Source organism: Hemitrygon akajei, chromosome 9 (genome assembly GCF_048418815.1).
Source record: "Hemitrygon akajei chromosome 9, sHemAka1.3, whole genome shotgun sequence".
In the NCBI taxonomy this organism is placed as follows: Eukaryota; Metazoa; Chordata; class Chondrichthyes; order Myliobatiformes; family Dasyatidae; genus Hemitrygon; species Hemitrygon akajei.
In genome coordinates this window covers 50788540-50816483 of record NC_133132.1, presented here as the reverse complement: position 1 = coordinate 50816483, position 27944 = coordinate 50788540, and the positions used below count along the sequence as shown (strand labels likewise).

Here is a 27944-nt window from a genome sequence, read left to right as displayed (position 1 = left end):
CCTTAGTTAGCCATGAGTATAATCCTGAAGCTCATTAAAGCACATTAGAGTGTAGGGTAACTGGGACTGCACTCACACTCACCAAGCCACCTTTCCTGAGACTTTCTCAGTGCACCATGTCAACTCCGGCTGATTCAGGTAGTCCCATACCATCTGGGCTGAAAGTTTGTATGTCATTTCCAGAACTCTTGATGATAGCTGAATTTGTGAGTATTATTTTATTGTACTTCTAGTAGATGTGTTGTTTTGCATTGATCCTGTGAAATGCGTACGATTCTGCCAGGTTCTTTGATACCCCTTGGAAAGAAAAAAAATAATTGGTAAATGGCGTAAATGCAGTAAAGAACGTGGATATATGTAAGGAATCAAGCAGAGCAATAGAGACCGAGAGAAAGACTGACAAGGAAGGAGGAAGACGAAAAGGAAATAGAAGAGACCAGTGTGAGTACAAAATATTCAGAACGGGGACAATTGAATCAATTAATTAATATTTACTATTGAGATACAGCCTGGAATAGGCTCTTCATGCCGTGTTGCTCAGCAATCCCCGATTTAATCTGAGTTGAAGCATGGGACAATTTACAATGACCAATTAACCTACCAACCAGTACGTCTTTGGACTGTGGGAGGAAACCGGAGCACCTGGAGGAAACACACGCAGTCACGGGGAGAGCGTACAAACTCCTCCCAGGCAGTGGTGGGAATTGAACCTGGGCTGCCGGTACTGTAAAACGTTGTGCTTGCCCCCAAGAGAGGGGGGGCATTGATGGAGAGGAGAGAGAAGGAATGAAAGAAGTGAGGGTGGCAGGGTCAGGGAAAGAGAGGAAAATGGAAAGGATGGAGTGCAAACAAGAGACAAAGATTGATAAAAGAGAGAAAAGGAAAGAGATGGGGCCACGAGAGAGAGAAAATGTAGGGAGAGAATGGAACAAAGGAAAATAGGAAGTTTGAAGAAGTGGAGACTGAAATAAATAATTGCAATTGTTTTGGGTAAAACATGAGAAGGCAACTTATTCTGTATTGCATAAACAAAAGTAAGATAATGGATGATAAATGTTGAGAGAGGAAGCCTATTCTCTCTCAGTGAGTCTGTGGGAACTGAGTACACGTTTGTAAAATAGAGAGAAACTGCCTTTAACTGGTATTAGTTTCTGCAGTCACAGACGTGTCTCAGTTTCGCAACCACTCATTAGTTAGGCAAACAAACAGTTGAGGAAAAATTAGGTATTTGTGTCAAAATTGTCAAATGTAGTAGAGCATGTTAAATGCAGTATGAAGTTAAAAAAAAACATGAGACAACCTAAAGGTTATTTTGTCCTTCAGTTCTTACTGCTAATATGAGTTTATAGCTTTGCAAGGATTTATTTAAGTTTTGGGATTGGTCAGAGGGTGCAACATAAGTCACCTGCTTGCCTGTAGGGCAGGTGAATTACAGAGCCATAAATTTAAACTGAGGGAGTTATGGAGGCTTAATATGCACAGCAACTGAGCAGTCAATGCTGGTGCAAAGCTGTTCTTTTATGATCAGCTTTTCTTGCTTCAACAGCACTGTTTTATATTTTCTGGAAACTTATTTTTTGCATCTGCCCTGACGTATTTGCATTTGGCCAGTATAAAGACAAGCATTTATTTATTTTTTTAAGATATTGTACTGAGTAGACCCTTCAAGCCCTGCTGCCCAGCAATCCCCTGATTTAATCCTAGCCTAATCATGGGACAATTTACAATGACCAGTTAGCCCAGCAAACGGTACGTTTTTGGACTGTGGGAGGAAACCAGAGCACCCGGAGGAAACCCACACGGTCACAGGGAGAATGTACAAACTCCTTACAGACAGCGTCAGGAATTGGACCCGGGTTGATGGTATTGTAAAGCACTCTGCTAACCACTATGCTACTCTACCATCACTGAATCTAACATAATTACTGAATCTCAGGATTCAATACAATCGAAAAATATGGGCAGTCAAATTGATATCGCTCATGCTGGGCAATTGTCCTGTCAAACACACCTGTGATCCATACAGATATACAAACGAGACTGTCCCTGCTTCCTCAGGAAAGTAGCCAACGTGGTCAAAGAGCTCTCCCACCCTTGACATACCTTCTCCTTCCCCCTCCCATCAGGCCAAAGTTACAAAAGCTTGAAAAGATACACTATTGGGTCTAAGGACAATTTATCCTGCTGTTGGATCTGGAGTAACAATTATTTCATTCTCCTTTACACTTGAACCGGAAATGACATTAAACAACTCTGATGTCTAGAATAATCTGCATTCTGCTATTGCCTTTCCCTTTGTAAAGATAAAGATCAGCTTTATTTGTTACACGTACATCGAAACGTAAGTGTTGTTTGCATCGCAAATGTGCTAGGGGTAGCCCTGGAGTGTCACCAAACTTCCAGTGCCACCATAGCATGCCCACAACTTACTAACCCTAAGCATTACATCCTTGGAATGGTGCTGTAAACTGCTGCACTAACCACTGTGCTGCAAGGCTGCCCTAGGTGAGCTAATATTTTGGAATGATCTGAAGAATCCTCACTCTCACCCCCTCCCCCCCACCCCAGGATGAAGCTCAGGCACCTCCAGGTTCAAGAATATGTACAATCTCTCAGCCATCAGGCTCTTGAGCAAAGGAGTTAACTACATTCAGTGAGATGTTTCCCAAAACAATGAGCTGTTCTCATTTTAAGGACTCTTTTATCTTGTTATTTCATGTTCTCATTATTTATTGCTATTAATTAATGTTTGCATCTGCACAGTTTGTTGTCTTCTGCACTCTGGTTGATCTTTCATTGATCCTGTTATAGTTACTATTCTATAGATTTGCTGAAATGCCCACAGGAAAACAAATCTCCGGGTTGTATATGGTGATATATGTGTACTTTGATAGTAAATTTACTTTGAACTTTAAACTTTGGGATGCAATTATTTTTCACTATTTTTTGGTACATGCGACAATAATAAACCAATTACCAATGTGTTAGTAGTAAACAACATTCACAAAGTATCTACAGGGACTCCTTGATCTTACGGTTGAAGGATATGTGATTACTGCAGGAAAATGGCTATTAGTGTACAAGATCAGTTGTGATCATATTGAATAATAGTATCAATAGAAGGATTAATCCTGCTTTATTTCTTCTCTTCTCAGTCAATAGATCAGTTAAGAAAATACACAGCAGAATTATTTCAACTAAAGACCCTCAAGTTTGATTCTTGAACTTCCTTCAGTAGGCTCATTGACCTTAACCACTTTACCAAATGGGCATGGGTATTGCTGTTAAGCTAATGCACCTGCAGGATTCTAGACTATTGATCTGGAGATCGATAGCTCCTGCTATCCTTCTGGTCTCCTCCACTGGAAATGTGAGTACGTGCATGTAGTGATGCCAGCTGAGCATTGCCCTCCCAGATTTAACTTAATTATACATTCTGATTGTTTAGTGAAATACTGGAAGAACAGGTTTCTTGCTCAAGATACTTCAGGGCATTTGTAACCCAAATGGAATTAATGGAATCAGGAATGGAGAAGGGCATAACATTTGAGGCTTGAAGAGAATGCCACATGTCCCCTTCTCCTTCAAGAGCGGCTGCTGAATTCGGAGGCTGTGCCCTCTGATAAGACCATAAGAGTTGATCAAAGACATAGTTATGGACAACTCCATAAGAACTGAGCTCCTGCTCAAGGTCTAGTCAACGCATTGAGTTCAAGAGTCAGGAAGTTACATTGTCACTTCATAAAACTCCAGTCTGACCACATTTGGTGCATGCAGAGGCTTCAGAGAGGGCACAGAAAAGGTTTGCCAGGATGCTGCCTGAATTATACATGGAGGTTGGACACATTAAGGTTGTTTTCTCTGGAGTTGTGGAGTCTAAGTTCCCAAGATAATGAGAGGCATATATAGAGTAGATAGCTGGTATCTTTTCCAGGGTTGAGATGTCTAATACTAGAGGACATGCATTTAAGATGATGGGGAGAAGTTCAAAGATGATACTTAGGGCAGGTTTTCCACACAGAGAGGGGCGGGTGCCTGAAATGCACTGCTAGGGGTGGTAGTAGAGGCAGATATGATGGAGACATTTCAGCGGCTCTCAGATAGGCATGCAAATATGCAGAGAATGGAAGGATATGGACCACGTGCAAGTAGAATGGATTAGGTATCAATGGTTAATTAGTTAGGCACAGCATCATGGACTGAAAAGCCTGTCCCTAAACTGGACTGTTCTCTGAATCACAGATTGGATTCCATCTCTCCAGACATACAGTGACATGAGAACATTAATAGGCTATTTGGATCCTCAAACCTGCCTTGCCATTCAACATGATCAGGGCTGCTTTGCCTTAGGGGACATGGTTCTCTTTTGCGACAGTTCCCTTCAATTCTCCAGTTTTTCAAAAAAAAGGTCTACTTTATTTTGATTAGCTGCCACAATCTTCTGGAGCAAACACGAGGAAATCTGCAGATGCTGGAAATTCAAACAACAACACACACAAAATGCTGGTAGAACACAGCAGGCCAGGTAGCATCTATAGGGAGAAGCATTGTCGACGTTTTGGACCGAGACCCTTCGTCAGGACAATCTTCTGGAGCTGAGAATTCCATAGATTCACCACCCTCTGTGAGAAATAGTTTCTTCTCACCTCAGTTTTGAACGATTGCCTCCGAATTTTGCTACCATGTCTCCTTCTTTAAGATTCCCCCTCTGTCCTTACTAATACCTTTGATGTCATCATTCAACAGGAATTGGGGACTTTACTTCACACATTTAGATGCCCATGTAAGTTCTCTAGTCTCCTTGCTATCCTAGATGTTCATTGAAGTGTATGAGAAGGTGACACTTGCACTTAACATCCCCAAGACCAAGGTCCTCTACTGATCAGTCCCCTCTGCGTAGCACTGTCCTCCGAAATATAAGATTTTGGCAAGATCCCAGAAATAGTGGGCAGTTTTACATGAAGAATTTAGAACAGAGAGCAGTGGAGCACAGGTACAGGCCAATTCTTCTGCACTGTAATGCCAATATAAATTCCATGTCTGCCTCCACATAGTCTATATCCTTCCATTCCCTGCCTGTTCACATTATGTTCACGTCAAAGTCAAAGTAAGTTTATTATCAAAGTATGTATGTGTCACTATATACTACCTTGAGATTCATTTTATTTCAGGCATTTATAGGCAAACAAATACAATAGAATTTATGCTAAAAGCTATGAGTAAACAAAGACTGACAAGCAACCTATGTAGATAAGAAGACAAAGTGTGCAAATAAAAAAAATAATACTGAGAACATAAATTGTAGAGCCCTTGAAGGTGTGTCTATCGTTCAGGGTTGAGGTGAATGAAGTTTTCCATGTACGTTCGGTTAATAACTGTTCCTGACCTGGTGGTGTGGGACTTAAAGCTCCTGTACCTCCTGTTCAATGGCAGTAGTGAGAAGGGAGCACGACCTGGAATGTGGGGGTCCTTGGTGATGGATGTTGCTTTCTTGTGCCGGTGCTCCTTATAGATGTGCTCAACGATGGGGAGGTCTTTGCCAGTGATGGACTGAGCTATATCCACCACTTTCTGTCGCCTTTTCCGTTCCTGGGCTTTGGTGCTTCTGTACCAGGCTACAATGCAAGCAGTTAGGATAAACTCCACTGTGTATCTGTAGACGTTTGTCAAAGTTTTAGAGGCATGCTGAATCTCTGCAAAATTCTGAAAAATTAGAGGTCCTGTCATGCCTTCTTTGTAATGGCACATACATGCTGGTCCCAGGACAGATTTTCTGATGAGATAACACCAAGGAATATAAAGTTACTTCACCTTCAATCCCCTAATGAGCACTGGCTTATGGACCTCTGGATTGTTCCTCCTGTAGTCAATATTCAACTCTTTAGTTTTGTTGACATTGAGAGAGATGTTGTGGCAGCACCACTCAACCAGATTTTCAACCTCCTTCCTACGTGACGATTCATCACTATCTTTGGTTCGGCCATCTGCAGTAGTGTCATCAACAAAGCTAAATATAGCATTGGAGTTTTACTTAGCCAAACAATCATAAATATGAAGTAAGTAGACTGGGAGATAAGCACACACACTTGTGATGAACCTGTGCTGATGGAGATTGTGGAGGAGATGTTGCGTCCAATCCATACTGACTGGTATCTGCAAGTGAGGAAATTGAGGATCTATTTGTACAAGGATGTATGGAGGCCTAGATCTTGGAGCTTAGTGATTAGTTCTGATAGTGCTGAATGCTGAGCTATAGCCAGTGAAGCTCACCCTAATGTACTGTATGCATCTTCATTGTCCAGATGTTCCAGAGCTGAGTGTAGACCCAATGAAGAGGCATTTGCTGTTGAGCTATTGTGATGGTAGGCAAGTTGGAGTGGATCCAAGTCACTTCTCTACTTCACGGCCAGCCTCTCACAACACTTCAGCATAGTGGATGTACACTTGGTGGCCATTTTATTAGGTAAAGCTATACACCTGTTTGTTGATGCAAATATCTAATCAGCCAATCACGTGGCAGCAACTCAGTGCATAAGAGCATGCAGACATGGTCAAGAGGTTCAGTTGTTGTTCAGACCAAACATCAGAAGGGGGAAGTATGATCTAAGTGACTATGACCATGGAATGATTGTTGGTGCCAGACAGGGTGGTTTGAGTATCTCAGAAACAGCTGATCTGCAATATTCACACACAATAGTCTCTAGAACTTGTAGAGAGTAGTGTGAAAAACAAGAGCGGCAGTTCTGTGGACAAAAATGCCTTGTTAATGAGAGAGGTCAGAGGAGAATGGGCAGACTAGTTCAAGCTGACAAGAAGATGACAGTAACTCAAATAATACCCGCTACAACAGTGGTGTGCAGAAAGCCATCTCTGAACATACAACATATGAAACCTTGAAGTGGATGGGCTACAGCAGCAGAAAATCACAAACGTACACTCAGTGTAGCAGCTACTGTATGAGGCACAAGAGGTACTTAATAAAGTAGCCACTGACTGTAGTGTTATGATGTCATTAAAGCAGGTTACCATGTTCATCTTGGGCACAGGTGTAATTGAAGCAGGTGGGTATCTCAGACTGCTGAAGCAAAAGGATAAAGATGTAACTGAACGCCCAACCAGCTGATTAGCACAGGACTTCCAGGTACAATATCCGGTCAAACGCTTTCCGTGGGTTCACCCTCCTGAAGGATGTTCTCACATCAGCCTCAGGGAGTTCATGAACCTAAATTAAATTCAGGTTTTGTCCAGAATCCTACTTGGTGTGTGCGATGGCTTTCTGGAGGCCACACCTGGACCTCTCGTACTTTCCTGGAAGGCCAGTCCCGAATGCTGCCAAACCAGCCCTTGGCTGATTGTGGATCTCTTGGTTCATCCTGGCCTTGAGGTCGGGTGGTGATGCTGAATGATTTTATGGGAACACAATTGTTCGTAAGTGTCATATAAAGTCCATGAGAATTGTGGTGTATTTTTTCATGTCCTCTGGATTGAGAACCCCTTTGACAACATGTCCGGAGTGTGGGGGGGTGGGGGGGGGTGAGATATGCCTCAGTGAAGCAGAGAATGCAGAAATCTCTCATTCTCTGACACAGCGATCTTGCCCTTATGTTCTGTCTCTTTGCTTCCATTGGCCAGCAGGATGCTATGGGGCAAAGTCATGCTCCCAGCTGCTTCAGGCTGGTGTGAAGACACTCTCAGCTTCCTCTTTTCCGTCAATGGCAGATATCCGGCTGCTTTTGGGCGCTGTACCTGCAATCCCTGAGAGTCAAGTTCACCGAGTCCTTCAGAAGATCGTAAAATCGCTGGTGCATTTAGACGGTTCAAAAGTATGTTTTCTTAAAGGGAAATTACAGGCTGCAGATCGCAGTGGTAACAGCTCAGAAGGCATGGTTTTGTGAACTGATAGCAAAACATTAGTGTGTAATATCTGCACAATCTTGGATTTAGTACAGTGCTATCTTGATGTTCATCCAAGAGCTTCCTCAATGTTGATATCATATCTGTTTTCACTGTCTCCCCGGCAATGTATTCCAGGCACTTAATATCCTGTAAACAAAAAACTCATAAATCTCCTTTCAAATTCCTTCCTTTCATCTTAAAATTATGCCCTCTAGTTTTGACATTTCCACCCTAGGAAAGAGATTATCTACCCTGAATAAACCTCCTAGTTTTCTATCCTTTGATTAAGTTACTCCTCCATCTCTGATATTCAGGAGAAAGCAATCCAAGTTTGTCCAAACTCTCCTTACAGCTAATATTCTTAAAGCTCAGCAAAATCCTGATGAATTTCAAAGACACGACAGCACCGTAACTTTCTTAGAAAGCACAAAGTACACTGCAGATGCTGTGGTCAAATCAACATGTGCAACAAGCTGGAGGATCTCAGCAGGTCGGGCAGCATCCGTGGAAATGAGGAGTCAACGTTTTGGGCCGAGACCCCTTCGTCAGGACTGAAGAAGGAGGGTGCAGAGGCCCTATAAAGAAGGTGGGGGGAGGGTGGGAAGGAGAAGGCTGGTAGGTACCAGGTGAAAAACCAATCAGAGGAGAGATCAAGGGGTCAGAGAGGGGAAGCAGGGAGGGGATAGGCAGGAAAGGTGAAGAAGGAATGTAAGGGGAAAGCACTATGGGTAGTAGAAGAAGGCAAAATCATGAGAAAAGTGATAGGCAACTGGAAGAGGAGGCAGAGTGAAATAGGATGGGAGAAGTTGGAGGCAAAGTTGATGAAGTCGAAGAGCTTGGCATGGGTGTAGGAATCAGCACCAATGCAGTCGTTAATATAGCATAGGAAAAGTTGGGGAGTGATACCAGTGTTGACTTGGAACATAGACTGTTCCACGTAGCCAGTAAAACAGTCAGGCATAGCTGGGACTCATGCATATGCTCATGGCTACACCTTTTGTTTGAAGGAAGTGGGAGGAGCCAAAGGAGAAATTATTGAGAGTGAGGACCATTTGTACCAGATGGAGGAGAGTGGTGGTGGAGGGGAACTGGCTTGGGTCTGGTGTCCAGAAAGAAACGGAGAGGTTTGAGGCCTTCCTTGTGGGGTTGGAGGTGTATAGGGACTGGACATCCACAGTGAAATCATTGAGAAAGATCAAGAGAGTGTGAAGTGTCATGGATGTAGGTAAGTAGGGACTGACGCAGAGGGATAAAACTGAGTTGAGTTATGCAGATATAAGTTTGGTGGGGCAGGAACAAGCAGAAACAATGGGCCTACCTGGACAGCCAAGTTTGTGGTTCTAGGATAGGAGATAGAAACGGCAGGTGTGGGGTGTGGAAACTTTGAGATTGGTGGCAGTTGTTGGGAGATCCCCAGAGTTGATAAGGTCAGCGATGCTGTTGGTGACAATGGCCTGGTGCTCCTTAGTGGGGGGTAAGTAAGAGGATGTGTTTGAGAGTTGTTGTTTGGCCTCAGCAAGGTAGAGGTCTGTCTGTCAGGCTACTACAGCACCCCCACTCCTCTTATCTGCAGGTTTGATGGTGAGGTTATGATTACTGTGGAGAGATTGGAGAGCAGTGTGTTCGGAAGAAGTGAGGTTGGAATTGGAAAGAAGAATGGTGAAGTCGAGACGATTGATGTCCCACCAGCAGTTGGCAATGAAAAGGTCCAGAGCAGGCAGAAGACAAGAGCTGGGTGTCCAGAAAGAGGAGGAGGGTTGAAGACAGGAGAAGGGGTCATCGGTGCAGGGTGGGAAGTCCTTGCCAAAGAAGTAGGCACAAAGACGGAGGCGGCAGAAAAAGAGCTCGGTGCCTTAGCGGGCCTGGAACTCACTGAGGTGTGGGTGCAGGGGGACAAAGCTGAGGACCTTAGTGAGGCCAGAACGTTCTGCCTCAGAGAGGGGGGGGGGTCCGAGAGGATGACGAGGGCCCGGCATGGATGAGAGCTGTGATCAGAGGGGTGGGGAAAGGGGGTCTTGGTAGTATCGGAGGACAGGGGAAGGTTGGGATGTTCAGGGACAGTGGGATGAGAGGAAGATGGAATCTCTGAGGACCCAAGAGCTGGCAGTAGGACCTGAGAAACACGGGACTGCAGAGTGTTGGTGGGCGAAGTGGGTATGGGGGTTCCAGTGGCAGCGCAAAAAGTCCTGGCCTGGAGACTTCCAAACATAACCTTACTGAAGCTTTATTCAGTTGCAATATGATTTCCCTATTTTTAATTAACAATTCCCTAATCAATGAAGGCAATCCTATCTACTTGCATTTCCACTTCCAGGGATCTGCAGACTTGCACCTAAGTGCCCTGCCATTTACTGTATGCAATCCTCTTGCACTTGACCTTCCAAAATATTACATCTCACATTTGTCCGGATAAACCTCCATCTGCCATTTCACTGCACACATTTCTAACTGGCCTATTTCCCACTGAATCCTTTCACAAGCTTCTTCACTAGTCACGACTTTGCCAATTTTTGTGCCATCTGCATAGTTACTAATCAGACCACCTACATTTTGACCTTGATTTCTTGTTGCCACATGTACCAAGATACAGTGAAAAAATAGTTTTATATGTCATCTGTTCATAGAATCCCAAAACGCAAGTACGTAAAGTTGATAAACAGTGAAAAGCAATACCAGGAAGCAAAACATTGTGTTAGAGTTATACTTAGTGAGCAAGGGTGGTGCAGGTAGAAAGGAGGGGGCACAAAGCAGAAGGAGGTACATTAAGAGAGATCAAGAGTTCATCTTTTTACTGGTCTATTCAAGAGTCTTAGATCAACAGGATAGAAGTTGTCCTTGAGCCCGATGGTGCGTGTTTGCAAACTTTTGAATCTTGCGCCCTATGGGAGACGGGAGAAGAGAGAATTGCCTGTGTGGGAGAGCCTGATTTTGTTAGCTGGTTTCCTGAGGCAACCTAAAGTGTAGATGGAGTCAATGGAGGCAAGGCTGGTTCCCATCATGTGCTGAGCTGTGTCTGTAACTCTTTCTTGCAATCCTGACTGAGCAGTTCCATACCAAGCTGTGACGTATCCGGACTGGGTGCTTTCCGTGGTGTATTTGTAAACATTGATGAGGGTCTATTAGGCCATGCTGGATTTTATTAGTCTTCTGAGGAAGCAGAGATGCTGCTGTACTTTATTGGCCATGGCACCTACGTGGCTGGACCAGGACAAACAAATGGTATTGTTTACACATGGATCTTCAATCTCTGAACCATCTCCATCTGAGCGTCATTGATGCATTCAAGGGCATCCACTCTGCACCACTTCCTACAGTCAAAGACCAGCTCTTTTGTTTCGCTGAGATTGATGGAAAGGTTGTTGTCTTGACACCATGTCACCAGGCTCTCAATCTCATCGGAATAACTTAAGTGTATCACTGACCCTTGCAAAGCATCATTGGTCACAGGATTCCAGTCAGAAAAACAACTATCTACAACTTGCCTCTGTCTCCAAGTTAAAGTTGAATCAAAGTAGAGCTTACTGAGTGGCATTGAATGTATCTAGTTCCGGCATTGAGAGAACCCAGAAACCGTGGATAAGTGTCAGAAAACGAGTGCATCACCTTGCAAAATATGCAGTCGCTTGAGATGCAGCCTGCTCTCTTGGTGGGAGAGTCTACATTGATCTCACATGCCACCTCAGAATCCACAAATCTGGAGTGGAATATAGTCATCCTCAATCCTAAAAGACTGCTGAAGAAGAAAAAGTAAGGATGGATAAAGAATCTTACTTTGTTCAATTCAAAGTTCAAAGTAAATTTATTATCAAAGTACATATATGTCACCATATATAACCCTGAGATTTATTTTCTTGTGAGCATACTCAACAAATCTGTAGAATAATAACTATAACAGAATCAATAAAAGATTGCCCAACAAAGGCATTTAACCAGACTGCACAATAAACTGAGCAAATATAAAAAGGATGAACAATAATAATAAATATTGAGACCATGAGATGAAGAGTCCATGAAAGTGAGCCCATTGGTTGTGGGAACATTTCAATGATGAAGCAAGTGAAGCTGAGAGAAGTTACCCCCTTTGGCTCAAGAGCCTGATGGTTGAGGGGTAATAACAGTTCCTGAACCTGGTTGGAATGAGCCCTGAGGCTCGTGTGCCTTCTTCCTGATGGCAGCAGTGAGAAGAGAGCATGACCTGGGTGATGGGGGTCCCTGTTGATGGATTTTGCTTCCCTGCCTGCCTCAAAGAAATATAGAACAGTGCCTACCATGCCTGACCCCAGTCCCAGTCTGATTAATCCCATCTGCCTGCCTATGGTCCTTATCCCTCTATTCCCTGCCTGTTTGTGTAACGGGTGGGTGGTGAAATGCTCAGGGTTCCAACCCTTCTTCGGACAGCTGGAGCTAAGGAGGAATTCGAGGCTCTTGTTCAGAGTGGAGTTAAAATGCAGCTGAGGAAAATGAAGGAATGACAGAAGTAAAAGAGATGGAAAACAGACCTGAAACCCAAAGGTGATGCAGAGGTCGTATTGGAAGCTAAGGTCAGATATAACAATGGATAATTGCTAAAACTAATGTGAAGCAGACGCTAGGAAAGAACCATGTTCACGGTTAACTTGGGAATCAAATTCAAGGCTTAAGATAATGATCCCCTCTCTACTACTCAGCACAGTCGGTAGAGCTACGGTCTCACAGCTCTAGTGTGAGACCGGGGTGCAGTCCTGGTCTCCAGTACATCAGGTTCTCTGGGTTTATCCCCCAGTTTCTGGGTGAGTATTAGAATCTGGATGAGATTTATATCAAAGGGTGTTTGATGGTCAGCGCAGACTTGACATGCCAAAGCACTTGGTTCCGCACTGACGAATTCTGTGACTCTGAGGGACACATATTCATTGGTTCTAGTCACCTCTGTTATTCATTGGAAACTACAACAGTCACCCTCGGAGGGCCACTCTGTTTAGAAGGTACAGTATTCCTGTTAGATGCAGTCTTGAGACATTTGCACAGATGTGTAGTCACAAATGCAGGAGGAATTCTGCCTCATTCACCTCTCCAACTCCTTCATTTTGCACAGTAAGAATGGAGATATTGCCAAATTATAACAACAGCTTCTGAATAGTCCATACTGACGCAAAGAAAGACACAAGCCTCAAAGGTGAAAGATTTGGGCATCCCAGGTTCACAGTCGACATCAGTTCCCTCCCAACTATTATATGTCACTTACTATATGTCAGTTCACAATTACTTTGTACATTACCCCAAAATGAATCGGTATTAGTTCCTTTCACCATTTCCCAAAGGAGTCCATTCCACGGAGTGATCATTGTTGCTGTTTTGCTACTGAATAATGATCCTGCCTTTCAAGTGCAGGCTGTGGTGGGCCAAGTCAATGTGCTGATGTATGATGCTCCAAGTTAAGGGTCTTCCAAGGTTAGGGATTTTGACAAGTATTTTGGGCAATGCCAAGGGAATTATGAATAAACCGAAATGTCTGCAAGGACATAACAATAAGGAGCAAGAACAGGCTATTTGGACCCTTAAAATTCTGCTCTGGCATTCAACGAGTTAATAACTAGTTTTCTATCTCATCAATGAATGTTGAAAGGAGACCTGGTAGAAGGTTATAAAATCATGAGAGCCATAGAATATACAGCCAGTATCTTCCTGGTTTGAAAGGCCTAATACTAGATGAAATATATTTAAGGCGAAAGGGAGGAAGTTCAAAACTTGCAGGGCAAGTTTATTACACTGAGTGTGGTGGGTGCTTGGAATGCACTAATCGGGGTGGTGATGGAGGCAGGCACTAAAGTGGTGTTAAGAGGATCTGTGTTAAGCACATACAGAGAATGGAGAGATGTGCAGGCAGAAGGGAATAGTTTAGTTGTTATTAGCTCAGCAGGACATAATAGACTGAAGAACCTGTTCCTGCGCTGTACTGCCCTGTGTTCTGCGTTCCAAATTTCCCTTCATTTCAAACTACAAGTAAAAAGAGGTGACTATTTTATTCACTAACTGTTCTTTTGCCTTGTGCTTCTAGGTTTTTGGTGGCCTTGTATGGATCCTTGTGGCTTCGTCTCGAGTTCCTTTTGCTTCAAATCAAGGCTGGCTGATGTTTGTCTCAGTCTTCTGCTTTGTTGTAACTACATTGCTGCTCATATTGTACCTTGCTGGAGCTCAGAAGAGGTCCTCTGCAATGACTGTGGTGGTAAGTCTATGTCTGTTGACTGGCTCTGTATTATCACACTGTTCCCACTGCAAGCATGCTGTAATATTCTAACTCCTGGAACCTAAGACCATAAGACATTGGAGCAGAATGGCCTTTCGGCCCATTGAGTCTGCTTCACCATTCCACCATGGCTGATTTGTTATCCCTCTCAACCCCATTCCACTGCCTTCTCCCCATATCTTTTAAAGCCGTCAATTACGAACCTATCAACTCCACTTTAAATATACCCAATGACTTGGCATCCACAGCTGCCCATGACAATGAATTCCACAGATTCACCACCTTACGGTTAAAGAAATACGTCCCCATCTCTGTCCTAAAGGGACGTCCTTGTATTTGGATGATGAATCTCTAGTCCTGGACTCTCCTACTATAGGAAACGTCCTCTACATGTCCACTCCATCTAGGCCTTTCATTATTTCATAGTTTTAAATGAAATTGCCCTCGTTCTTCTAAACTCCAGTGAGTACAGGCCCAGAGCCATCAAATGCTCCTGATATGTTAACTCTTTCATTCCCGGCATCATTCTTGTGAACCTCCAATGGACCTTCTCCAATGCCAGCACATCCTTTCTTAGCTAGGGAAACCAAACAGCTCACAATGTCACAAGTGCAATCTGACCAATGCCTTATAAAGCCTCAGCATTACATCCTTGCTTTTATATTCTAGTCTTCCCAAAATGAATGCTAACATTGCATTTGTCTTTCTTTCTACTGACTCAACCTGCAAGTTAACTGTTAGGGAACCCTGCACAAGGATTCCCAGGTCACTTTATACTGCTGATTTCTGAATTTTTTCCCCTTTTAGAAAATAATTAATTCCTTTATTCCATCTAGCAAAGTACTTGACCGTACACTTCTTTACACTGCTGCGTCAAACTTCCACTTCTTTGCCCATTCTCCTAATCTGTGTAATTCTGCAAACTTGTCTATAAAACTATCAATTCCATCATCTAGATCATTGATTTAAAAAGTGAAAAGCAGAATACCAACATTAACCCCTGTGGAACACTACTAGTCACCCACAGCCAGACAGAAAAGGCTTCCTTTATTCCCACAGTTTGCCTCCTGCCAGTCAGCCAATTTTCTATCCATGCTAGTATCGTTCCTGCAAAGCTATGCACTTTTATTTTGCTTAGCAACCTCGAGTGCAGCAGCTTGCCAAAGGTCTTCTGAAAATCCAAATTAACAAAATCCATTGACTTTCTTTTGTCTGTCCTGCCTGTTATTTCCTCAAAGAATTCTAACAGATTTGTCAGGCAAGATTTCCCCTTAAGGAAACTATGCTGACTTTGGCCTCCTTTATCACATGCCTCCAAGTACCCCGAAACCTCATCCATAATAATGGACCCTAACATCTTTCCCAACCACTGAATTCAGGTTAACTGTCCTTTCATTTCCTGCCTTTTCCCTCCTTCCCTTCTTGAAGGGTGGAGTGACATTTGCAATTTTCCAGTCCTCTGGAACCATTCCAGAATCTAATGTTTCTTGAAAGATCTTTACTAATGCCTCCACAGTCTCCTTGGCCATCTCTTTTGTAACCACAGGGTGTAGACCATCTGGTCCAGGTCTCTTATCTACCTTCAGAATGTTAGCTTCCCAAGTATCTTCTCTTTAGTAGTAGCAAATCCACTCACTTCTGCCCCATGTCACTATTGACTTTCTGGCATACTGCCAGCATCTTCCACAGTGAAGACTGACACAATATGCTTATTAAGTTTGTCCACCATTTCTTTGTACCCCACTACCACCTGTCCAACGTTATTTTCCATCGGTCCAATATCCATTCTCACCTCCTTTTCTTTTTATAAAGATTTTTTTTCTGATTTATAATATCCTAATGATTTTCCTAATTTATGTTCATGTTTGCTCCATGCCTCAGTCAACAAATTGAAATCTTTATTAGTTTATTTGTGTGTGTGGGGATTACATGTTCTGCCTCAAAATGCGTGGGGTACCTCTGAGTGCTCCGGTTTCCTCTCACATCCCAAAAGCCTATTGATTGGAGGTAAACTAGCTGTAGCAAGCTACCCCTATTCTGTGGGAAAGTTTTGTACTCTGGTTCAGAGAAGCCCGATGTAGACTGGGAGACTGCTTTATTGACCACTTTCATTTCATCCACTCTACCACCCAGGTTCTTCCAGCAGCCAGCCAATTTAATTCCACTTCCCTTTCCCATTCTGACCTGTCTGTCTACAGACTTTCTACTGCCAGGTCAAAGTTAAAGTGCAAATTAGAGGAATAGTACATCATATTCCACATGGGTATTATCCAAACTGATCATGAGAATTTCTAGTAACTGCTGCTGTCTGTTTCATCCAGCCTTTATTTTCCTCCTGATCCAAATGATGCCAATCCTTTTCCCACTCCGGAAAGCTGCCCCACATCTCTGTCGCTTTTCTTTCCTCTCCTGATCTATCCCTATACTTGTCCGAGCCCCTATCATCCTGTTTCTATCCCCTTCCCCACCTTCTCTATCTGCCCATCACATTCCTGCCATTGCTTCCTTTCCCACTTCATTCCGTGATCCACTATCTTCTCCAATCAGATTCAATCTTCTTCACTTTCTAACTTCACTCCCACTCTACTTCCTTACTTATCTGCCCGTCATCTCCTCACCCATCGGCTCTTGCTCCAGGTCTTCCCACCACCCCCTCCCCCCCCATATCTTTACACTGGCTATCTCCCCGACCTTCTTTCCAGTCCAGATGAAGGGTCTTAACTCGAAATGTTGCTTATCCACCTTGCTCCATAGATGCTGCCTGATGTAGTGGTAGATGGGGAGGAGTTCACAGATTGTGTAAGGAGAGTATTAATAAAGTTCAGTTGAATAGCCCGCATGCTGTTGTGCTGGTGTGTGCTCTGTATTCACCATCAATCTTGAGCACAACATAGCCTAATAGCTTAGGGCAGGTGACCAAAGAGGCAGAATAGTCCTCTCACTTTGTCAGAGTGTTCGGGTAGTCTACCCTGACCTCCATAAGATTCAGTGTTTTTAAAAAAGAGTCTTTATGTTGAAAACATTTCACAAAGTGGGACTGTTCTTAAAAATAAGGAATTGATGAAAAAAGGAGGAAAACAAAGAGAATGAGAGACATTAAAAACAGAGAGAAAGGTCATTATAATATGGCAATTCTTTTTTTGTTTATGTAAGGAGCACAAGTTTCATGCTATGGGTAAAGTGAACTGAATCGTTCAATTTCAGTGTCTATAATTTCAGTGCAGTTCTATAGACAAGAAGCACATACCTAGTTTTTCTTTTTCTTTCCAAGAAGGGGAGATGTATTAGATAATAGTGTTTTACCTATGTCACTCGATTGGCCGTTCCCACGTAGGAGGAGTTCACATATTGGACAAGCAGGGTATCAATGAAGTTCAGTTGAATAGCCTGCACGCTGACGTGCTGGTGTGCTCTGCACCATCCTCCAATTACGAGCGTAACATCTGACTCACTGATTTCCTCCAACTCTTTTGTATGTTGCTTCACATTTCCAGCATCCACAGTCACGTGTGCCTCCATAAGCATTTACCGACTGCTTCCTCTGTGCGGTTCACAATGGGGAAAACTCGGAGTTTTAACAAACAATCTTTCAATTAGAAGAGATTGTCTTATCAGTTTGCAAACTATATCTACATTGTGAGAAAACTTGTTCTTTGTAAGTTGATATCTGGGGTTGAGACCAGTCACTGAGTCATAGGGTCATAGAAAAATACAGCACAGAAACAGGCCCTTCAGCCCATATAGTCTGTGCTGAACCAGTTAAACTGCCTACTCCCATCGACCTGCACGTGGACCATAGTCCTCCATACCTTTACCATCCATGTGCCAATCCAAACTTCTCTTACGTGTTGAAATTGAGCTCGCATGCTTGTGCTGGCAACTTGTTCCACACTCTTACAACCCCTTGAGTGAGAAGTTTCCCCTCATGTTCCCCTTAAACTTTTCACCTTTCACCCTTAACTCATGAGCTCTAGTTGTAGTCCCACCCAAAATGAATTGAAAATGCCTACTTACATTTAGCCTATCTATATGCCTCATCATTTTGTATATGTCTGTCAAGTCTCCCCTCAATCTTCTACATTCCAAGGAATGAAGTCCTAACCTATTCAATCTTTCCCTATAACTTAGTTCCTCCAGTTCCAGCACCATCCTTGTAAATTTTCTCTGTACTCTTTCAACCTTATTTACATCTTTCCCATAGGTAGGTGACCAAAACTGCACACAATGCTCCAAATTTGGCCTCACCATTGTCTCATACAACTATAAAATCCCATCTCCTATACTCAATGCATTGATATATGAAGCCCAATCTTTACAACCCTATCTACCTGTGGCTCATAGACCTGTATTCCCGGATCGTTTGTTCAACCGCACTCTTCAGTGCTTTACTGTTTAAAACCTAGCCTGGACGATCCCACCGAAGTGCAAAACCTCACGGTTGTCTGCATTCACTTCCATCTACCATTTTTCCAGCTGGTCCAGATACCACTGTAAGCTTTGACAGTCTTCCTCGCTGTGTGCTACACACCCAGTCTTGGTGTCATCCTCAAATGTGCTGATACAGTTAACCAGCATCATTCAGATCATTGATACAGATGACAAACAACAATGGACGCAGTACCAATCCTTGTGGCTCTCTACTACTCATGGGCCTCCAGTCAGAGAGGCAACCATCTACTACTGCTCTCTGGCTTCTCCCACAAACCCAATGTTTAACCTCATTTTGAATGCTAAGCGACTGAACCTTCTTGACCAACTTTGCATGAGGGACTTTGGTCCTATGGGTCATATGGACAACATCCACTGCCTTGCCTTCATGAACTTTCCTGGCAAAACTTTATAAGATTGATTAGGCATGACCTACCACACACAAAGCCATGCTGACCATCCTTAATCAGATCATGTCTATCCAAATATTCACATATCCATATATTCATATGTTCTTTAGAATAACTTCCAATAACCTTCCCATTTATGATGTCAGAGTCAAAGTCAAAGTCCTGTCTCGAGCCTTTGTGGCTCATCAGGCTTATGATGAACTGGCTTATGCCAGTTTCTGTGGTATGAAGCTAGACTCCTCCTTCCCCCCTGGATAGGACGCCAGTTTATCACAAGGTTGATAGACCCAGCATTTTACTGCCGGTACCCATTTTCAGCTGGGTAGACTGGAGCATTGCCTTGCTCAAGGACACACACGCTGCCTCAGCTGGGCTTGAACTCACGATCTTCAGGTCGCTAGTCAAATACCCTAACCACTTGGCCATGCGCCACACTCTGATGTCAGGCTGGCCAGCTTATAATTTCCATAGTTCATTTTAGAATCTTTCTTAAACAGCAGAATGACATTAGCTACCCTCCTTAACATGTACCTCACATGATTTAAATATCTCTGCTAGAGCCCCTGCAATTTCTATACTAGCCTCCCACAGGGTTCAAGGGAGCACCTTGTCAAGCCCTGAGGATTTATCCGTTCTAATTTGCCTCAAGACAGTAAACACCTTCTCCTCTGTAATCTGTATAGGGTCCATGAACTCACTGCTTCTTTGCCTCACTTCTATAGGCTCTGTGTCCATCTACTGAGTAAATACTGATGTAAGAAATCCATTGAGTCCAGACCCAGAACATCAAAAGATGCCGCCTGACTTGCTGAGTTCTTTCAGCATCTTGCATCTTGTTTCTGATTCTGGTGTGGCCTCTCTGCTTGGAGGATCAACACCTCATATTCTGTCTAGATAGCCTCCAACCTGATGGCATGAACATTGATTTCTCCAACTGCCAGTAACATTTCCCCCTCCTTCTTCCCTATTCTTTAGTTCCTCATTCTGGTCTCTTACCCCTTCTCCTCACCTCTCCCTGGTGCCCCTCCTTCCCTTTTTCCAATGGATCTCATCTTCTACCAGATTCCTTCTTCTCCACTTACCGTCTCCCGGCTTCTTACTGCATCCTGTCTCCCCCCCACTCACCTAGCTTCATCTATCATCTTCTAATGTCCTCCCCCCACCTTATTCTGTCATCTTCCCCCTTCCATTCCAATCCTGATGAAGGGTCTCGGCCTGAGAAGTCAACTGTTTATTTGTATTCATAGATGCTGCCTGGCTTGCTGAGATCCCCCAGCATTTTGTTTGGGTTGTTAATCCAAAGCTGCTCAGGAATCCTTGACATATCTCAAAGTATGTATGCAGTGTACAACCGTGAGATTCTTCTGCCCGTTGACAGCCCACGGAACAGTGAAAACCATGGAACCCGTTCAAAGATAAACATCAAATCCCCATCATGCAAATGGCAAAAATGTGAGTGAAAAGCACAGAATATAAAACACAAGCACACAGAGTCATCAAACGGGCCCAGGCATATTGAGTACAGCTCAGTTCAGTTCAAACTGTGCCATGTGTTACCTGCAGGTCACCCTGATCAAAATCGCAGAAAACAGCAAGAAGTAAAAGGAGTGAACAGAAGCCGCAAACACATCATAATGTGATCTACAGGGTGCAATCCACAAACTGTTTGATTAAACCTTGCCCAAGGCCCTGCATGCAGGCACCGTCCTCTGGCAGTGTCGAGCAAGCGGGAGAGCGAGAGACCATTCGAACACGAGGGCCTTCCTCTGGGAGCAGTGGGTGAGAGAGAGAGACACAGATGCCTTCCTCTGGCAGCAGCGAGGGAGAGGCTGGTAGACGGTGCTGAACACCAGCTTGCCTACCACTCTCTCCTCGATGATTTCAATCATCCTCAACACTTTAATCAGCAAGGTCAGCAAGAAACAGAGTCAATCATGGGCTGCCGCCCATCTCCAGGCTTCTTGGCCTCGAGACCACACAATTCACTCGAAACCTCTCCGAACACCCCTGGAGACAGCAAAGCACCAGATCATTCATTCAGCCTGAAAACGTACCACCAAAATATTGATCCCAGGTTCCAGAAGTAGTAGAACCACATCTGAAAGAAGAGGAAGACACAAAAGAAGTAGTTTCATGAACTGTCTGAAGGATGTTCACTGGTGCCAGCTTCTTCTAGACAGCAGCTGCAATTAACTAGGCTACATTACCATTTAAATTCACTCAACCATAGATATTGCCATGTTCTCTCCACCTCTCCCTGTCTGCAATACAAATCACACTGCTTTCCTAACTTTTCCCAGTCTACCCAATGTGAATGTGAATCATTAACTCACTTTTATTTTAAGAAAGATGCTGCCTGACCTGCTAAGTATTTTTGGTAATTACAGTTTTTTGAGAGCTTTCACTCCTGAAATCACTTCATTTTTCTCAATAGGTGGAACGTTAATTCAGTGAAGAAGCCATTTGTAAAATGATTGTGTAGATTAGTTCCTCATTGTCTGTTTCTGCTTCTCTTCCAGGATGTTTTCTACCACTTCTTTGCAGCTGTGTTTTATTTAAGTGTTGCCATTTTGGAGACCAGTGATACAAGGTTTATCTTATTATCTTTCGTAGCATTTGAGAAAAAGATCCATAATCTGAACATTGCTGCCACAGTAAGTCTTTGTACATTTGTAACATCAAAGAAGGCCAGAATTTTAGTCTATTTTTCTTGAACTGTAGAAGAATGAGGAAAGACCTCATTCAGACATACAATATCTGAATAGGACTTGACGATGAATGTTGAAATGTTTTCACTTATGACAGGTTCTTGAACCAAAGGGCATAGTTACAAAATAAGGGTCTCATTGAAACCGAAGTCTGTAGAGTTCCAGTGAATCCCTGAAATTCTCCCCCCCAGAGGGTGGTGGTAGCCACTTCATCGGAAACATTTAAGGCGGAGGTAGATAAATATTTGAAATATTGAGGAATTGTTCAGAATGACCACTTTAGTGCTGTAATGTCTCTACCACTCCACATTCTTTCAATATTTTGGAACGGATGGGTTTAGTCCAGGTGGGTGCCTCTGATTGGCAAGGATTTGATGGACACAATGGTTCAAACTTCCTGCTGATGTCACTGTAACTCTACGCACAGGATCTTGTCACTTTAGGTCAAAACCCAACATAACAGTACATTGACACGGTGAGGGGTTGCAAAAGTTGTCCATGTAATTTCTACATATAACCAGCAATGGGAAACAAGTTTGACCCAATTATTTTAATCAACTCAGTCTCATTCTAAAATATCTGAAGTTCAAACCAAATTTATTATCAAAGTACATACAGTAGATGTCACCATATACAACCCTGAAATTCATTTTCATGTGGGAAAACTCAGTAAATGATAGAAGCAATGAAAGACCACACCCAACAGAACAGACAAATGACCAATGTGCAAAAGACAATGCACTGTGCAAATACAAGAGAGAAGAAACAACAATAATAATAATGATGATGATGGAAAGTTACAAAGAAAAATAAGAACTGAAATGACAAATTTCAGAAAACATTATGTAAGTGCTTAGATTAACTCTACCTAGGACAGAAGGGGGAAGAGGAATAACGGACTTTAAAAATCTACACAGCAGTCAGATAAAACTTGAAAGGATATATTTTCATCAACGAAAACAGGATTCAGGACTCCAGACAAGCATATGCAATTTTGATAAGAAGTACACACCACTAAACTTAAATGAGGGTACAGCCCAGAAAAAATGAAGTCATTATCACTATTGAAGAGAAAGTTAACCAAAGGAAGAGCATGGCTCTCCATGGAAGACATCTCCATGATCTGAGCAGACTAGATGTCGACAAGGAAGCATTGAACATCTAGCTCAGAGTTGGAGGCCTCTTCCCAGACACAGAACAATACAGGACCAGTTAGTTGACACAAAAATTGATCAAAAAAACATAATAAAAGACCAACAAATTCAAGATGATAAATGCAGAAAGTGCCAAAAGAAACCAGGAACAATTCAGCACATTACAGGATCCTGCAGCAGTTTAACTCAATCTGATTACTTTCACAGTGGCAATTATCATTCACCAAAATTTTGCTTTAAATAGAAACTCATAAAATAAACCAAACCTTGCTATCAATACAAGCCAAGAAGAGAGCATGGCCTGGGTGATGGGGTTTCGATAATGGATGCTATTTTTCTGCAAGAGGGCTCTGTGTAGATGTACTCAATGGTGGGGAGAACTTTACTCAAGATGGACTGGGTATCCACTAATTTTTTTGTAGGATTTTCCATTCAACGGCATTGGTGTTTCAATATCATGTCATGATGCAATCTTTTAATATACTGTCCATGACACATCCATAGAAATTCATCAAAGCTTTAGATGTCGTGGCAAACATTTGCAAATTTCTAAGGAAGTAGAGGCGCTCCTGTGCTTTCTTCATAATGGCACTTACATGCTGGGTCCACAACAGATTCTTTATGTTGAGAAGTGGAAATTGTGTATAAAAGTGTTTAACTAACTGGATCAAGGCAAATCCTTCAATGGAGAGACCTATACTCTGCATCTGACTGTGCTAAAAATTACCTGGCAATGCATTAGGTGATGCACGATGTCTGTAGCAGAAATGTCTTCTTTAAAATTACAGCAGATGTAGTTCACCTCGGTTCTCTTCCAGTAAAATTACTGGCGAAAATATTTTCCTTCTTTTCCTTTTCTGAGGCTAGAAATCCTAGCTCAGACAGTAAAGGCAATTATGGTGCTGAGGGAATCTCCCTGACATCAACTGACGTTGCTGGGGTGGTGGAAGCGGAGTCATTGAACACTGAAGCTCATTGTCTTTGGTGAGCTATTACCTCAGGCTGACTGTCATTCCAAATAAAGCGAGATAAACAAGTACAGGTCACAGCTGGTATAAGGAGTTTTATGAGGTGTGGCTACTTCTCAAAGAACTACCTGGGTTATATTTCAAGAACTTGTCATTCATTTCCAGCATGTTATCATAAGAGATAGGAGCAGAATTAGGCCATTTGGCCCATCGAGTCTGCTCCACCATTTCATCATGGCTGATCCAATTTTCCTCTCAGCCCCAATCTGCTGCCTCTGTCCCCCCATATCCCTTCATGCCCTGCCCAATCAAGAATTTATCAACCTCTCACTTAAATATACATAAAGACTTGGCCTCCACAGCTGCCTGTGGCAATACATTCTACAGATTCACCACTCTCCGGCTAAAGAAATTCCTCCTCATCTCCATTCTAAAAGGATGCCCCCCTATTCTGAAACTGTGTTCTTTTGTCTTTGACATTCCCACCATAGGAAAGATCCGCTCCACATCCACTCTATCAGTGCCTTTCACCATTTATAGCTTTCAATCAGATCACCCCTCATTCTTCTAAATTCTAGTGAATACTGGCCCAGAGCCATCAAATGCTCTTCATATGACAAGTTGTTCAATCCTGGAATCATTTTCATGAACCCCATTTGAATTCTCTTCAGCTTCAGCACCTCGTTTCTAAGATAAGGGCCCAAAACTGCACGCAATACTCTAAGTGAGGCCTCACCAATACTTTATGAAGTCTCAACATTTCAGAATCAGAATCAGGTTTATTATCACCGGCATGTGAGGTGAAATTTGTTAACTTACCAGCAGCAGTTCAATGCAAAACATAATCTAGCAGAGAAAGAATAATAATAATAATAATAAATAAAATAAAACATAATAATAAATAAACAAGTAAATCAATTACATATATTGAATAGATTTTTTAAAATGTGCAAAAACAGAAATACCATATATTAAAAAATGTGAGGTAGTGTCCAAAGCTTCAATGTCCATTTAGGAATCGGATGGCGGAGGGGAAGAAGCTGTTCCTGAATCGCTGAGTGTGTGCCTTCAGGCTTCTGTACCTCCTACCTGATGGTAACAGTGAGAAAAGGGCATGCCCTGGGTGCTGGAGGTCCTTAATAATGGACGCTGCCTTTCTGAGACACCGCTCCCTAAAGATGTCCTGGGTACTTTGTAGGCTAGTGCCCAAGATAGAGCTGACTAGATTTACAACCTTCTGCAGCTTCTTTCGGTCCTGTGCAGTAGCCTCTCCATACCAGACAGTGGTACAGCCTGTCAGAATGCTCTCCACGGTACAACCATAGAAGTTTTTGAGTGTATTTGTTGACATGCCAAATCTCTTCAAACTCCTAATATCATCAATATTACCAAACTTCACCCCCAAACTCCTAATAACACCAAACTTCACCCTTGCTTTTATATTCTAGTTCTTTTGAAATGAAGGCTAACATTGCATTTGCCTTCCTCACCACAGACTCAACCTGCAAATGAACCTTTAGGAAATCCTCCATAAGGCCTCCCAAGTCCCTTTGCACCTCAGATTTTTGTATTTTTTTTCCATCTAGAAAATAGCCAACCCTTTAATTTCTTCTATCAAAGTGCATGACCATACACTTCCCAACACTGTATTCCATCTGCCACTTCTTTGCTTATTCTCCTAATCTGTCTAAGTCCTTCTCTAGCCTCCCTATTTCTTCAAAACTACTTGCCCCTCCACCTATCTTCATATGTCTGCAAACTTTGAAATAAAGCTGCCAATTCCATCATCCAAATCATTGACATATAGAATGAAAAGAATAAGTTCGAACACAGAACCCTGTGGAACATCACTAGTCGCTGGCAGCCAACCAGAAAAGACTCCCTTTATTCCCACTCTTTGCCTCCTGCCAATCATCCACTGCTTTAACCATGCTAGAATCTTTCCTGTAATCCAAATCTGTGGCTATTTGTCTGGCTAAAGCTTTTTTATTATGACACAAGAGTAACTGCTAACGCTGGTAGTCTGGAGCAAGATGGAAAATGCTCGAAAAACTCAGTGGGTCAAGCAGCATAAAAGGGTGGGGAGTAGGAGTGGAGCTGGCAGATGATAGGTGGATGCAGGCGAGGGGATGATGGACCAGTGAGGGATGTTATCGTGGGAATGATGTAAAAGCTGGGAGATGAAATGTGTAAGTGATAGGCTGAAGAAGATGGAATCTAATAAGAGAGGACAGTGGACCATGAAATAAAGGGAAGGATGTCATGAAGGGAACTGGAGGGAGATTATTGGCACATTTTCTTGTGAAACATCATTGTATCTTGCTCTTTCAGGTGTTTGCATATCTGGCCACCTTAATGTACACAATACATGCAATAATGTCCATAGTGAGATGGAAATCCTCCTCATGAACATCAAGTCAAGAAGAAAATGCAAAACTCATACTAGAAGATATTTACTTTCTTCTTCCCAAAGCCGTTGCTTGATCTTTTCTTAATACTATTTTATATTACTTTTGTTTGCAACTGTAATTACAGCATTTATATCCTATCATTTATATTCTACGACTTGTATGTTACTAATGAAGCTAATTGGGTATGAGGAATATCTAGCAGTTGAAGACTGTGAATATTATGGTTTCCATGGAGTATGGGAAATCTGGATCTTTTTCCTCCAGAAAGCTGAGGCAATTTCAAATGTCAAAACTGAAATTGTTAGATTAAAGGTTATGGGACCAAAATTGTTGAAGTTCAGAAACATAATATAGATTATTCATGAAAAATTACTGCAGATTCTGGAAATCTGATTCCAATTTACATAATCCAAAATGTAGTTGAATGGTAGAGGCTCCCAATCATACAGTACAGAGCCTTAATGTAAACAGGATCAATGCAATTGGGTGCTTGAAGCTTGATGTATCAAGCATCCAATTACACCAAGCATTAAATATCCAACAATACTAATTGCATTTATCTTCTTGCATGTACATCAGCTTCTCCCGTTATGCTAATTCTCCTGCTACTGGGGCAATTTACAGCAGAAAATTAATTAACCGATGTGTTTAGCATGTGGGGGGAGAAAACCCTGTGCATTCGCAGGGGAGCATGCAAGCCCCGCACAGATAGCAATCAAATTCATGATCGAACCTGGGTCTTTGAAGCTGTGAGGCAACAGTACTGACCACCTGTCATTTACTCCTCTAATTCCTACGTTGCATGTCCTATGGATAGGTTAGATCACGTTCAGTCCACACACTTCCAAATGAAGCCATTGAAAGCTAATTTTACATAAACAACAATGTTTAAGACGATATTGGTGTGGACGGGCTTCTCCTGAGTAATCCCACACATGATCATTCTTGAGGCCCAGAAAGGCGGACTTTTTGGAATAAGGTCTTGCTGGAGAAAATTAGACAGATGATTCACAAATCTGGAATGGGGCTTGTCTGGTCTGCTTATTAGCTGAACTGGTGTCCATTCTGAATTTTCTGTGACCAGGCGGTAGAAGAGACAAACCTGTCTTTACATTATAAAACCTGATGGCTGCATTTACAGTAATCTTATTTTGTTAATTTTGCTTCTCTATAGCCTGATCACTATTCATATTGTTTAATTGATTTACGTTGAATTTATTATATTGTGACATTGACATCTTGGTTGTAAGGTTAGTTAACCTGAATGTAATATTCTTGCTGGAAAGAATAGCCCACTGTAAGTTTTGGTTTCTACTTCTTGTTAAGAAAACAAATAAATATGGTTACCAACATATTGATTTGTTTGTTGTATTTATTCAGTGTATTTTTATATAAAAATCATTAATGAAAATAACACAATATTGAAAACGCTCTTCAAGAACATTAAGACAAGCAACAGTCAGGAGGTTATCGACCTCGCTTCCAAGACAGCTGGCTGTTCTTCCCCCCATTAATATCATTTTTGATAACTTGTGATTGTAAGTGCAATTACAACCTTTATACATAATGAAAGTAAATTCTGATTAATTCTTGTGAAATTGAAGGATGTAATGCTGAGGCTTTATAAAGCACTGGTGAGGCCTAACTTGGAGTATTGTGAACAGCTTTGGGACCCTTATTTAAGAAAAGATGTGCTGACGTCGGAGAGGGTTCTGAGGAGGTTTAGGAAAATGATTATGGGAA

General features: G+C 42.4%; 1 protein-coding gene across 1 annotated transcript; it reads left to right on the top strand.

Annotated features, from left to right (window-relative positions):
• LOC140733098 (myelin and lymphocyte protein-like) lies at positions 1 to 27555 on the top strand. Its single transcript, XM_073055953.1, has 4 exons — positions 1 to 206; positions 13934 to 14101; positions 21480 to 21614; positions 26122 to 27555. The coding sequence occupies exons 1-4, from the start codon at positions 117 to 119 to the stop codon at positions 26197 to 26199; spliced, it is 471 nt and encodes a 156-aa protein (XP_072912054.1). The 5' UTR covers positions 1 to 116; the 3' UTR covers positions 26200 to 27555.
• The last annotated feature ends 389 nt before the right edge of the window (positions 27556 to 27944 follow it).

Bases quoted from the DNA above. Each gene is read 5' to 3' on its own strand.
- LOC140733098 (XM_073055953.1), top strand. From the start codon at position 117: ATGTCAACTCCGGCTGATTCAGGTAGTCCCATACCATCTGGGCTGAAA. The intron at 14,102-21,479 runs GTAAGTCTATGT...CTTCTCTTCCAG, and splicing joins CCTCTGCAATGACTGTGGTG to GATGTTTTCTACCACTTCTT. The intron at 21,615-26,121 runs GTAAGTCTTTGT...TTGCTCTTTCAG, and splicing joins ATCTGAACATTGCTGCCACA to GTGTTTGCATATCTGGCCAC.